Source organism: Lissotriton helveticus, chromosome 1_1 (genome assembly GCF_964261635.1).
Source record: "Lissotriton helveticus chromosome 1_1, aLisHel1.1, whole genome shotgun sequence".
Taxonomy (NCBI): Eukaryota; Metazoa; Chordata; class Amphibia; order Caudata; family Salamandridae; genus Lissotriton; species Lissotriton helveticus.
In genome coordinates this window covers 1,518,245,489-1,518,259,721 of record NC_136057.1, presented here as the reverse complement: position 1 = coordinate 1,518,259,721, position 14,233 = coordinate 1,518,245,489, and the positions used below count along the sequence as shown (strand labels likewise).

The following is a 14,233-nucleotide window of genomic DNA, read 5'->3' as shown; positions in this document are numbered from 1 at the left end:
GAATAGAGTAAAAGTGCAGTGGTATGGGCCCCACTGACGAATGGGTGTGTGTTCAGAGGTTTCAGGGAAATGGTAAGTGCTGATTAGAAATGATTTTTGGAGTTCCGCTGAAGCACTCTCAGACTTAACAGAGGTTGATTGACTAACTAGACAATTATGAGGGCGCATGGACAATGAGTCAAAGGAAAACCCATATGCTGACGCTGAAGCAGGGGGAGCTGGGATTAAAGTGGCACCTGGTAAAGCAAAGCCTATTAAAAATATTAGTATACATTTTGTGGGCCTCTCGGGAAAGGTGAATAGGAATAATCCTACACCTTGTAGGGTAGACGTAATTATAACCCCTGAAAATAGGTGCCCAGGGGAGGGGTTGTCCCAGACACAAGTGGTTAGTCCCCTGGTTCCTTCAGTGTTACCACCAGATACGGATCTAGGCCACTCTATACCCCCAGTTAAGTTAATCTCCTGGAACATTGCAGTTATTCGTTCTAAATTAACAGAGGAGGTTTGGATGGAATATATCAAGGGTTTTGATGTCATCTGCTTACAGGAGATGTGGGCCAAAGAAATTATTGAGATGGTTGGTTACCAGGCCTTTGAGGTGGCCGCTACAGCATCATTGTCGGGGAGGGCTTAAGGAGGGTTGATAACCCTAATCTCAGTTAGATTCGGCTCCCTAAAAGTCTCTTGTGTAGGATCCCCCAAGTGGTTCCAATTGATTATGATCACTTACATGCTGCAGATGAGAGTCCTTCTTGTAAACTGTTATTATAACATATTTGACCCAAGGAATTGTGATGTTATAGAAGCCCTGCAAATGGAAATTGCTAATGCTTCTGGGAAGTGGCAACCTTTATGTGTTTTATAAGTGGGAGATTTTAATTGTACATCTTGTGAATTTAGTAACGAAAGAGTTTGTGGGTTATTGGGCACTGATTCATTCACACCCCGCAGGAAGAGGCGCTGAATACTATCATCATCGAGAATAACCTGGTCAGCCTGAATAACAGTTTTTCAGTCAAGTGCCCTATTTTTTTTGGTGGGGGTAGAGAAAGTTCGATTGATTTTATGCTTATTTCTATGGAATGCTCCTCTCTGGTGTGTGATTTTCATATGGCTCCGGAAATAGCAAGTGAGCATAACCCATTAATTGTTTCGCTTAAAGTAATAGTAAGAACCTCAGGGGGTGATGGTTGCTCGAAAAAATTTCTGGGCCATTATCATCCGTCCCCAATTCACTTAAGAAGTGGGAAAAATGGAGACTATGATCCTAGATGATACCCGAGTATCACACTTTGCGCCCATTTTTAATTCAAATGGTAGAGAGTTATTGATGTATAACGAGGATCCCAGGCCGATATAACACAGGCAATAGAGCTTAGTGTCTCTCTCACGTTGACTGAGGTGGAGGAGGCACTTGCGAAGGGGATAAGTAGGAAAGCTCCAGGTCCAGATGGAGTGCTATTAGACCTTTTAAGTTAAACATAAATCTTTTGGCACTCCTGCTTACTCAGGGTTTTAAATCGGTAGTGACTGGCCCAATTCCAGTATCCTGGAAAGAGGCCATAGTTGTGCCCGTGTTCAAAAAAGGGAACAGATTTGATCCTGCTTCTAAAGGCCAATTTCTCTAATCGATTCCACCACCAAAGCATTGGGTAGGGTAATCTTTGCCCGACTGGAGACCTGGGTGACTAGCAGGGGGATCATTTCAAAAACGCAGTATGGGTTCCGGAGGGGACTTGGAACTACAGAGCAGTGCCTAAATTTATCCCTGATCTTGGGCAAGTACTTGAGGGCAAAGAGTGGTTCTATCCACCTTGCCTTTATGGACTGGTCCTGTGCATTTGATACTGTGAACAGGGGTAAATTATGGGCACTAATGACAGACATGGGTTTTGAAAGCACTCTAATCCTGCTCCTCAAAAGGTTACATACCAACACATCAGTTTCCATAAGATTTGACTCACAGGGGGAAAAGACAAGGCCCATTGCCTCAACAGAAGGAGTCCGGCAGGGGTGCATTTTAGCTCCTTTTCTTTTTTTAATATATACTAATGGCCTGGAATCCTTTTTTATTAAGTAAGAAAATTGATTTCCCACACATCAAAGGACAGCCAGATCCGCTACTTTTGTAGGCGGACGACACTGTACTCATGGCGTTGACGGCTAACAGACTCCAAACTGCCCTGGACGCCTTTACAAACTTCATGGAAGCACTAGACTTGAGAGTTAATTTCTCAAAATCTTACATAATGGTTTGCGTCCCAAAAAAGACTAAAACTAGAAGTTTTAACGTAAGGGGCAAGCCCATTGAAAGGGTGGAACAGTTTACATATCTGGGTAACATGTTTAGTAAGGATATGAAATGGGATTCGCTGATCACGGCTAGAGCACAGTAAACAAGCAGAGTAGTAGAGGGACTTTTTAGGTTCGCTTGTAAGTTAGGCCACAAGCCAGTGCCTGAGCTTGTTACCTTATACAAGGCAAAATGCATGTCGGTTGCATCGTATGGGGCGAGGGTATGGGGTTACCAAAGAAGCCGCGTGTTGCAAGTGGTGGAGAACAAGTTTATAAAACGCCTGTTGATGATTCCTAGCAGTGCTGCCACCTCATCTTCTCATCGAGAAGTGGGGATGGAATATATAGAAGATCACATCTGCGCTGCCCCCTTGCTTCTGTGTGCCAAAATCTAGGCCTCAGAAGAGTCACAGTTTTCAAGGGAGATCATCAAAGACTGTATTAATTTGGACAAGTCTTTCCGGATCCCTTGGCTTCGGTTTGTGAGGGATAGGTTATTCCAGATCGGGCTGGGTGAGTACTTTGATACCCCCTCAATCATCCCCATTAATGCGAAGGCCAAAATTAAAGAGGAGTATGGTGTCTGGGCAAAAATGCACCATTTACAATTGGAGGCACTTGGCCCCAGTTGCCCTTTCATGCATAAACAGCAGTATTACCTTTCCTTTACTATGAACAGCCAGTTGCGGTTTCTTTTAACACGGTTCCGTCTTAGCACATTGCACTTTCTGGTAGGGTCCCTTAAACAATCCGGGTGGACAGACAACCTTACTTTTTGCCCATGCTACAATAGTACTACCCAGAGCACTTTGCACTTTATTCTTTTTTGTGCACTTTACAAAGATCCAAGGCGCAGATGTTTGGTGCCCTTTCTAAAGAACATTCACCCATATACACATTTAGAGGGCTTCAGATAATTGCAATCATTGACTAAACCTGTTATTTGCACTCCAGTTTTAAATTTTATCAAATCAGCAATGGGCATTAGGAAACAATATGAAGTACAGTAATTAAAGGGGAATGAGGAAATTAATCATGTTAAATGGGAACTAAACCTGAGGGTAATTACCACATCTATGTACAATCATGTTTTTTAGCTTGCATTTGAACTTTTATCGCTTTTATAATATTTTTAAAGGACAAAAGAATGTATTTTAAACTTGAATTGTGTATTTTAAACTTGGACTGTCTTTTTGGTTGAAACTTTTATGGCTGTGTGCCGAATAAAGTTAATTTGATGATGATGATGAAAGGTTGCCTGCTACAATGCACAAAGCCTCACTGGTGTTGGCTGTAAAGCTAGGAGGCCCCCATGGTGATCCCGCCTCCTATTGGCCATTTGCTGTATCAAAAACGTATTATAAAATTTCCAGTAAATCTTTAGCAGGCTGGATGTGCCAGGTTCTCCCACATTTGATCCACCCTGATCAAAATGTTTTTGTCCCAGAGCTAAACACATCCTTGAACGTCAGAAGGCTGCACCAAGTTATGGAGGCATCCCTGCTGGCCTGGCCATATCCTGCTTCTCTTATATTAGACGGAGGGAAAGGTTTCAAAACTCACACATGGGCATATATCTTTAAAGTACTGTTTACATTTGGCATTGGGATGTGTTGCTCGAATATGAAGCAAAAACAAAGACAAGAGCTGTGTGGCAGAATAAGAACAGTTGGCTTAATCAAACACTATGGCCGGAGCACAGTTACAGAGTTGGGGTCTGAGAACTGTCTTAAAGTACAATCATTGTGAACGTCTTTTTATAGTTTCTTAAAGAATTATAAAACAATTCATGGATCAAGTTTTGGGGTTGGAATGTGGGCCTTGTCATGTAGCCATAAATTGCTCCCACCTGATGACAAATGCAGGTGAGTCTTGACTTTGGGTGAAAACAATGATGGCCAGTGGGTAACGTGTCCAGATGTCTGGCATGGGGAGTATGTGATCACTGTGTGTGTTGTGTGTGCTGTGTCCTTATTGGCTAAGTGTTCCTGACTTCATGTGGCATCTAACTTTATTGTGTTTTGTGAACCTGTGCCCCTTCAGCTATGTGTGTTTCATTGGGGACAATTGTGGTATCGCTGCCTCTCTGTGGGACTAATCTAGGCTTTTTATGTGTGTGTGTTTGTCCGGCTGGTTATGTACCACCCCACCTGTGCTTTGTCAATCATTAGCCTCAGGCCTCAGGTGCGGGACCTGCCCAACCACATATTTCTTACTGGGGGTTGATGGAGAGGTCCTATCAGGATATTTCAATACCAGTGATTTGATTTTGTTTTTGTACATACACGTATCATTGCATACATCGACATCAAGATTACCAGTTAGTAAACCTGGTTTTTACCAAGCTGTGATACAAAAGGGGATGATGGACAGAGCGTGTGAGCAAATCAAACACTCACCCCCAGTCAACTGATATGGGTTTAATCCATCACCATTCTTTAGCCCACTCAGCCACCCCAGTTTAGACATGGCCATATGCAAATCAGTCTGACCCTGGCCTCATGGGAACAGTCCAGCCCGAACTGCCAAGCCATGTCTTCCCTGAACCGGAAACAAGCATCCTGGGACTAGTTTCGGATTCATAATCCTCATCAGCCAGGCTATCTTGAATCCAGTGGCCAAGTGAGCAAGGGATTCACGTCTGAGCATATCCTGCCACACTTAGGGCGAACAAAGCGATACAAAAGGGGATGATGGACGGAGCATTTGAGCAAATCAAACACTCACCCCCAGTCAACTGATCTGGGTTTAATCCATCACCATTCTTTAGCCCACTCAGCCACCCCAGTTTAGACATGGCCATATGCAAATCAGTCCCACCCTGTGCCTCATGGGAACAGTCCAGCCCGAACTGCCAAGCCATGTCTTCCCTGGACCGGAAACAAGCATCCTGGGACCGGTTTCGGATTCATAATCCTCATCAGCCAGGCTATCTTGAATCCAGTGGCCAAGTGAGCAAGGGACTCACGTCTGAGCATACCCTGCCACACTTAGGGCGGCCAAAGCGGTACAAAAGGGGGTGGTGATGGACAGAGCATCTGAACCAATCAAACACTCACACCCAGTCAAAAGATCTGGGTTTAATCCATCACCATTCTTTAGCCCACTCAGCCACCCCAGTTTAGACATGGCTATATGCAAATCAGTCTGACCCTGTGCCTCATGGGAACAGTCCAGCCCGAACTGCCAAGCCATGAACTGGGGTGGCAGAGTGGGCTAAAGAACGGTGATGGATCAAACCCAGATCTTTTGACTGGGTGTGAGTGTTTGATTGGTTCAGATGCTCCGTCCATCACCACCCCCTTTTGTACAACTCTTGCTCAATAGCAACATCATCAGCTGTCCAGGAAAGCACATGATTATTCTTTTCAATCTATTAATTAAATTGAGTCATTTTTAACACGGAAGGATAAATCGACAATCAATGCCGATAAGATTCTTATTTGTTCTATTCGTTTTCAGGACACGCTTAATTTTTCTGGAACCAAAAAAACAAGATGTAATGGCTTCTGTAGAAGGCTTGGACCACCTTGTACAGAGTACCAAATATAATTCTCCAACTGATACAGTTCCCACGGAGTGTGTATAGAAGACTATGGACGGGTTGTGAAACAAGTGACCCTTTTTCCCTGGAATCCAAAAGGAATTACACAAGTCTTCTTGAAAGGTTGCCCAACCAGACACTAAGATCTACTAGCTCAGTTATGGAAGGGAAGCCTATTCACAAATAATAAATAATGGTGGTTTTATCACAGCCAACAATTATGGCATAAACCACCCTCAGGACAATTCAGTTTCCATCATCAAATGGGGCAGAGTCAATGTTTGTAGCAGATATCAACGCTTTGTTAATATACAACAAACTATCTATGCCTAGCAAGCCCTTATAAACATGTTCTCCTTTCCTTCCATTGTTATATCTAGCAATATGTTGGGACAAGGCTATGATCATGCATTATCTAATCTAATGCAGACAACCCAAGCTTAAACACATACCCTTGAACCCATCAAATAATTTCCCTGTATTGCAGTTTGAAGTAATTCATTAAGACGTATAATGAAGACAAATAATGACCATATTCAAAGACACAGAAGCTGATAATCCAGTTACAGATCAGTGGCTGGGATTTTGTCTGATTCTGATCATACAATCATACAATTGTCTCAAAATACTGTGAACTACAAGTCCCTTCAGAACTTTTTCATGATTGGCTAAGTGCAAAAAAAACACAAACACGTTTTATTCTCATCGAGAAGACAATGTTTATGATTGTTACATTGTGTTAATTTCTGTTCTGATGGTTTGAGGTTAGTGCTTGAAGCGCACCCTAGTTAACACACCAGTGTTACCTGTGATCATTGGTGCAGATTGGTACCCTGAAGACCACAGTGAGGAATCTTCAAAGATGTTAGATGTTGGAGGTCTGATGAGGTGAGGCATGTCCCGGAGCGTACTACTGCCTTGAACTCTATTGCCCCCTGATTGATTCAGCTGGGCTGCAGAGCAGTTCAGCGCAGGATCATTATGGGAAATATGGAGGGAGCAAGAAGGAGCAAACGGAAAAAATGAGGAGCTGGTATCAAAGAAGGTGCCAGGCACCTGTGCTGGCTTCACAACCGGGGTAGTCAGAGGGATACCTAAGCCGAAGAGAGAAAAATTAGGAAAATTAGATCAAAGGAAATGGGAACAGTGACAAACACTTTTTATAGAACGGAATGAATAATAACTACTAAGAATTTTGAGGAAAAAGGAGAAGTTATCTCTATGTACAAGTGGAATGGCACAGTAAAGACATAGTGAAACTTAAGGTCATCGTCCTATTTGACTGCAGATTTTTATCCCAGTGTAACCCATGACACTCACACACTGTCTGGTGTCAATCCTGTATTTTCATGCACAATAATGATTCTATTTCCTTTTCTAATTAAAGCAATTCAGGAAGATTATTTGAATGTATGTTGGGTCTTTTACTATGTTTCCCTCTAAAATCATTAATCCTCTTTACAGTACAACGTTGACCTTTATTTTTCAGAATATTCTTTAAATGTTATTTTCCAAATGCAATTCACATTTATGGCGCTACTGCAGGAAAATCAGATCGACATTCTGTTTTCATGAATGCACAAAATAGCGTTTGTGTTTAAAATGATATCATTCAACATTAATTCCACCTTTGACCGGGTCTCTTCCAGCAGTATTTTATTTGCACATACCACCATGAGATAAACACAGATTCACCTAGAACTTTGTTGTGACCTAATCAGAACATGCTCATTATTTGGTAGAGGTAACAACGCCCACATTCATTTTAGACTTTCGGAAAGGGGCATTACATGGATACCACTAAAGTAGGCCATCTAGTCTCGGTGCTCCGTGCCACGCCAGAACTGCGGAGATGTTATTAATAATAATAATAATAATAATTATCCACATTTGTAAAGCGCACAATCAATCACCCGTAAGGGTCTCTAGGCGCTGGGGGCCGTCGGGAAGATTAAGCAAGCTATTGCCCAGAGTCACATGGTGCTGGGCTAACCTGCCGCCGGAGCCGGGGATCGAACCCTGATTCCCAGATTCCAGCGTCAGTCGCCCTGGCCGCGGCGCCACACCTCTCCCTTATTCGCGGCTTCTGCAGTACTTTGTGAAGGAACAGTTTCTTTCAAGTGTTGGAATGCCTCCTGACCTGTTACCTACTGTTTTATGACATCTTTCTGGCAATGGGAGACCTTTTCTGTGGATGGCTCGCTAGAAATATCACGGCCACCATTTCAAAATTCTCACCGTCTACAGCCCCTGAGGTACTGCAATTCTTTTACTTGACATATTGCGTTTGCACTCTCTTGCAACTTCTCCTTTATTAATGGTGTTCTGCTGCCTTCACTGCATGCCTCACAAGTATCCTGTTCTTCACTCAAGACAGCACATAGGGGAATTATGGCTGCATCCTCACAGAATTAGGCTCCTTTATTTCAGACTTAGTCCTGAAGTGCTCTAATGAGTGCTTTATTTTATTATTCTGACTAGATTTCTGCTCAGTGTCCTGGATGTGCTTAATTTCTTTATGGACAGAATTAAGAAGGCACTATATTCTGGTAAAAAATCATCCTAAAGCCATATCAGATTCACACTGTTCCTCTTCAGTGCCCTCAATGGATGGTACAGGCTCTGCTTTCCATATTGTTTGCCTGGATCTTCTCGCTCGAGAATTGCAATACAGTCATCAACAAAATTGCATTCAACCTCATCTACTACTAAAAGGCTCAAACAGGACCCTCCTTCGCCACATAAATATATGTCTCCTATATCCTTAAAGACTATGGGCCTGAATATGATGGCGGTGAACCCACCACCGACAGGCTGTCAGTGGCAGGTTCACCACCATCGTAAGGCCATTCACCGCCCGGGATGTGCTGGCGGGCAGAACGTCCGACCGCCACGGGATCAGACAGAGGCAATCATTATGATTGCCTGTCAGACCCGCCCCGTATTCTCAGAATGATGGCGATGCCTAGCAGGCACCGCCGGCCATATTTGGATATTGGATCTCCGCCAGCCTTTCCATGGTGGTTCCCCTGTCAAGGAAAGGCTGGTGGGGATTGACTTTGGGGGCCCGTTGCGGCCCTCCTGGTCAGTGGCAGTATGGATTTGCACTTGGGGGGCACCTATGGTGCTCCCCTTCATTTCCCTGCACCATGTGGCAGGCACCGCGTGGTGCCTGCCACATAGTGCAGGGAAAGGTAAACCGTGCATTTTCAACATGTACTGTTTTCAACAATGTTGAAGATAGCAGATGCGACCACCACAGTGGCATTGGCATCCTAATACCCCCTGTGGGACCACCACATTGTAGGCGGGTGGTCCCATCCCAGACACGATGGTGGACAGACTTCAGTCCATCTGCCATCGTAATTACCCCCTGTATTCGAGAAGATTTGTGCCTTATGACCATTTATTAAAGAGACTAATACCCACATTCAAAACCTTGAAGACAAATCGCCCAATATGGAGTATAGATTAACACTGGTGGAGTAACATGTAAGAGACATACAGGATATCTCTACTAAGTTTGTAGCTTTGGAGAAGGATGTGTTAATATTGAGAAAACTTGCAGAAGACCTAGAAATCAGAAATAGATGTCATAACTTATGCTTATATGCATCTTGACACCTTCCAATGCCCCCAGCCCTAATAGTCCCATGCATACCAGTGACCAGTGGCTGCCAAAGGATTGTCGCAGACAGAGCCAAAGCAGGAAGTAAGAGCTACTCTGAAGAGCATTTGCTTGGTGCTGTGTGTTCCTGGCATGGGGTGTTGTGGACTAGTGAAGACTGGTGGGAGAAGCTGCAGGCTTAGAGTCTACAGTTAAAAGGCAGGCCCTAGCATCCACGGAATGCCAGCACTGGGGTCAGCTTGCGGTGCAGGAGTGCTAGCGCCCTCAGTTCCACTGGCCCACTGGTTTGGGGTGGAGGCAGTGGCCTCTACTAGTGTTGTTCTCACCTGACTTCACTTTTTGAGATAACAAAATGTGCAAACCAAGGGCTAGACTCAAGGCCAAAAAAAGCAAAGACAGAACAACTATGCCTTATATCTAACCCCATGAAAGCCAACCATGAGCATCCAGGCCAATCAATCACTGATGCAGCAGATAATGTATCCTACAAGCTCTCAGGATCATTGCAGCACTAAGTTTTAAATACAGGCAACCAAGTCTGGGAACGCCTTCGGTTGTGGATCTGGCTAAGTACAGTAACACAAATGCAAATGCCAATGGTGAATATCATAAGGTTGGGAGTAAGAGGGCCCCAATAGCGCTACTTGGACCGATATTCACCGACAAAACTTGTTTGAAAAAAGGTCTGAATAGAACAAGAGCATCAAAATCGGCACCACAGCTTCTATTACCATTCCTTTCTAGGAGTCCTGCTCTGATAATCGCTATAGCGAAATACAAACTACTGTAGCAACAGGTATGTTAATTTGTCATATTCTTCATATCAGAACCATCATGCCCACCGACCTGAAAGCTCAATGTGGGTACCTATGACATCAAAGGCATCAGGACCAAAATGTTCTTATGGCTTGCAGCAAACTACATGTTCACCAGTAGCAAAGGCACATACACTATCCCCATTTATAAGAACTGTAGACCAGTCCTCATTAAAAACTTTGCACGAAAACATACAGGAGCACAAAGCTGGCTCCGACCTAAAAGTCAGTAGATCGTGGGAAAATCTGGAAGGCGTGGCATTGTCCTGGGAGTTGCCTGCTCTACCATCAACTGCAGGTCTGCACTCCACTACAGAAAATCCATCCAGAAGCTACAAACCAAAACTCAAACCAGAAGTCATAAAAGAAAACACAGTTCTTATCTTCTTCAAGCTCAAAAGCTAAACACTCCTCTTTTTACTGCAGTATTCAGTGTTTTGACTCTTCTTTCTGAAGATGCAGGTTAGACCAGGAAGCAGAGGATCAGGGTCACAGCTGGAGAGTGTAATGCTCGATGAGTTTGACATATCTAACAAAGGACAAATGATGGATCAAAGTTAGGATTTAGCTACTGTATTCGCAGATCAAAATCACAAAGATTTATTTCTAGACCAACAGATATTGACAACGATGAAGGTTATGTGCAAAACCCTAGATACAATCACTGATGCAATTACACTACAGGCATCAAAACTTGATGCTCAACTTGGACTCACTAAGAAATGCACAACTTATATAGTGACAATTGATCATCGGATGGCCGATGTAAAAGAAGTGGTAAAGAAAACTTAAAGTTAAATCCTAATCAAGAAGCCTTAGACAATGAAAATTGGATTCCCTTAGTGGAAAAACTGCTGGAAGTTTCAAAGGTGATAAATGATCTCATAGAGGACTCCAGGCAAAACCTGTCAAACAATTCAATCACGAGTCAAATAACAGCATCCGCTAGCTCAATATCAGCACACAACGCAGCATCACCAAGGCGATATGTCCTGACTCCTGACTCAATCAAATGAATATTTAAGGACGGGTGATCCAACTAAATATTCAGAAAACCCTCGAGTTTTGAAAATTGAAGCAACATCTGTAATTTTCAAGAATCTACAAAAGAAAAGGAAAAAAGTTAAAACAAAATAGTTTAAGAAACAACTAAATACAGGTGCGGGTAAAAGAGTCAGCCCCTTCTCAATCTTAACAAAACATTCTCTCCAAACTATTGCTCAAAAAACCAAAGAGTTTAAGTCCCTAAAAGCAGTAGAGGCCTCAAAGCAATTACTTGATAAAGCTACAGTTTCCACTCAAAATGAATCCTTTGTGAACCATAATCCTGGACTGGTATGCAATAAATCATGTACCCTTCATTTACACACAACATGTGCCAACTGGGTACAGGCTGAACTCACCACAAAAGCAGGATGTCAAAATCAAGGAAATTTTAGCGTATAATTTTGCCACCTCACATTTAGAGTGAAAATAATGGATCCGATCTAAATCCTACAAATCAGGCAAATCTACCACATCAAATTCAACTGGAAATTGGGAAAATAGAAAATATAAATCTGATTAATTTACCGACACAGATCAATGAACGACATCTAACGGGAGGGTCTCGTCTGCATCATACAATCAGCCAAGAACCAGTAGAATTAAGCATAACAAAACTTTTACATTGAAACTCCAAGATGCAATCCGAGGTACTCAATAATGACAAAAATCGGTCAAAATACCAATTGTCGTGCATGGCATGGATCAACTTCCAGAAGTGGACAATTGGGTTATGAGTCCAGGCAACCACTCAAAGAAACTCCCTAATTAACTTTTAGGAAGGCCGCTGATGCAAAAGAGCAGTTGCGGATCATATTCACCCCTTGGGTATGTGTTGGGTTCTTGTGCGGGCTCTCGTGTTGGGCATTCCTCTCATGCGTTCCCTGCATGGAACACCGAATGTCAGGGCATTGGCAGTTGCTGCCAGGTAGCTGTAGAAATCGGCTGCATTAAAGGATGATCTTCGTCTTCCTTTCAGTATGCATGGGAAGCACAATACCCTCAATAGAGGTAACATCAAACACCTTATAAATGCATTGTCAGACCTACAAAATTTTAGATCACTTGACGTAAAAACTATCAGCTTTGTTCAAACCAGTACAAATGGAGGAAAGGAACCTACATACACTGTATGGTCGATCATAGAAGTGGCCAATTCAATTCTTACTCATGCGAATCAGTTAAAAGCATGGGTTATCCATCTAGAATCTCCAAGAAGTGAACCCTATCCATACATCTTTCTAGAGCAACAAAGATCAAATAAGTTAGCAAACCAACAAAAGCTCAAAGGAAATATTGATTTAAAAGCTGCAGTCATTCCTTTTCAACCATTACCGAGGTAAGTCAACCTGACTGAAACAAAATTCTGTATTGCAGATAATCTTTTACAATCTCAACATGTATTTCTAGTGATAGGAACTGACCAGCCCAAAAAAAGTTCAAATCAAATCTGTAATCTTTTACCACTGCACAGACCTAACCTATCGGATCAATTAAGTAATAGCCTTTAGGATATAACCAGAATTTCCACTTCAGTAATTGGTTTAGTAGTATGCCTAAAACGTTTGAGCTGGTCCATAGCAGGCCTAAGGAAAAAAAATGAATGATCAGGACTGGTTGGCCTTCATGAAACAACAGGACGGCTGTTGTATACAAAAAAACATGGGCTATTGATAATATTGATCTGGATAGATATCTAACCTACCACATTACCACACAAAACAATAAAAAGGCATATCCACTGGAGGCTTGGTAATCTGGGAAAGATGCAGAAAGGATCCATACAATAACCAACAAGAACATATAAACTGTGGAATTAAGGAATCAGGAGAGTTCACTAAAGATTATGAATTTCTACTTCCCTCCAGGAGGATGGGCCAAAGTTAAAACAGATGTACAGTTATTTAAAGAACAACTTATAGCAATAAGGTCTGCTGAGTCTCAGAAGACTCCAACAATAGTTAAAAATGATGGGTGTCCGTCTCCCATAAGGAATGTTTGTCAGTATGTGGTGACTTTAATTCTACATTGCACCCTTTATGGCTTGATCCATCGCTTAAGTATGAAGATAACATATGGGAATTTCCTCCAATATCTAAAGAGCCTATACAAGGAAAGATGAATTTATCTTTAAAACTCTAGTTGAGAGGAGTTTTCATCTATTGAATGGTACAGCCCTATCTGATGACCCACTAAAACCAACATTCTGATCCGGAAACAGCCAAATAGTTATTGATTATATAGCAATTAAAATCGAAGGCTGGCATCTGACAGCCGATATGAAAGTGCTTGAAAGATTCAAAAAGTGGTCATACACCTCTTCTTTAGACTGTAGCTCATCCATATCCAAACTTTCTTGATAATCATAAGCCCATAGATAATCAAACTGTAGTCTTGAAACCAAATAGACAAAACATTCTTGGGTCCATTGAAATCTGCTTTCAAAAGACATACACTTCTAGTTCCAAATGGGTGGCCCTGCATGCGTTGGCTAATAATATAGAATGAAAAACTAGGACATTGAATTTTATAGTATTTGAAGATTTACTGGCACAGACAGCTATAGTACACAAACGGATTATTCACGCCCCATCTGCAACAGAACTCACAGATTGTTTGCACTGGTATGATATGGAATGTTTAAAACTGAAGAGAGCTTTAGCAATAGCCCTGAGATGTCTAATAACAGCAACCAACATTTGAGGAAATAACATCGACAAATTGCTGAAAATTCTGGGAAATAAGAAGATGGGATAGTGATGGCCCTCCAAAGAACCTATAGCTGAATATGAGTCCACAAATTTGGTAGAATCATTTTGCAACTCTCTTTAGATATTCAGGAGCAATACCTCTATTAACATCTAATAGAAATGGGGTCTCTAGTTGGCAACGGAATGCACCCAG

At 42.3% G+C, this 14,233-nt stretch overlaps 1 protein-coding gene across 6 annotated transcripts in view; it reads right to left on the bottom strand.

The window, feature by feature from the left end:
• PDE4DIP (phosphodiesterase 4D interacting protein) overlaps positions 1-14,233 on the bottom strand; it is a 1,524,691-nt gene that overhangs the window by 251,526 nt on the left and 1,258,932 nt on the right. For 4 of the 6 annotated variants that reach the window (XM_078686955.1, XM_078686929.1, XM_078686939.1 and 1 more), the window contains one exon: positions 6,640-6,936. In XM_078686955.1, the coding sequence (XP_078543081.1) occupies positions 6,640-6,936 (297 nt within the window). The remainder of the gene's footprint in view (positions 1-6,639; positions 6,937-14,233) is intronic. The other 2 variants (XM_078686947.1, XM_078686973.1) reach the window with 1 other exon arrangement.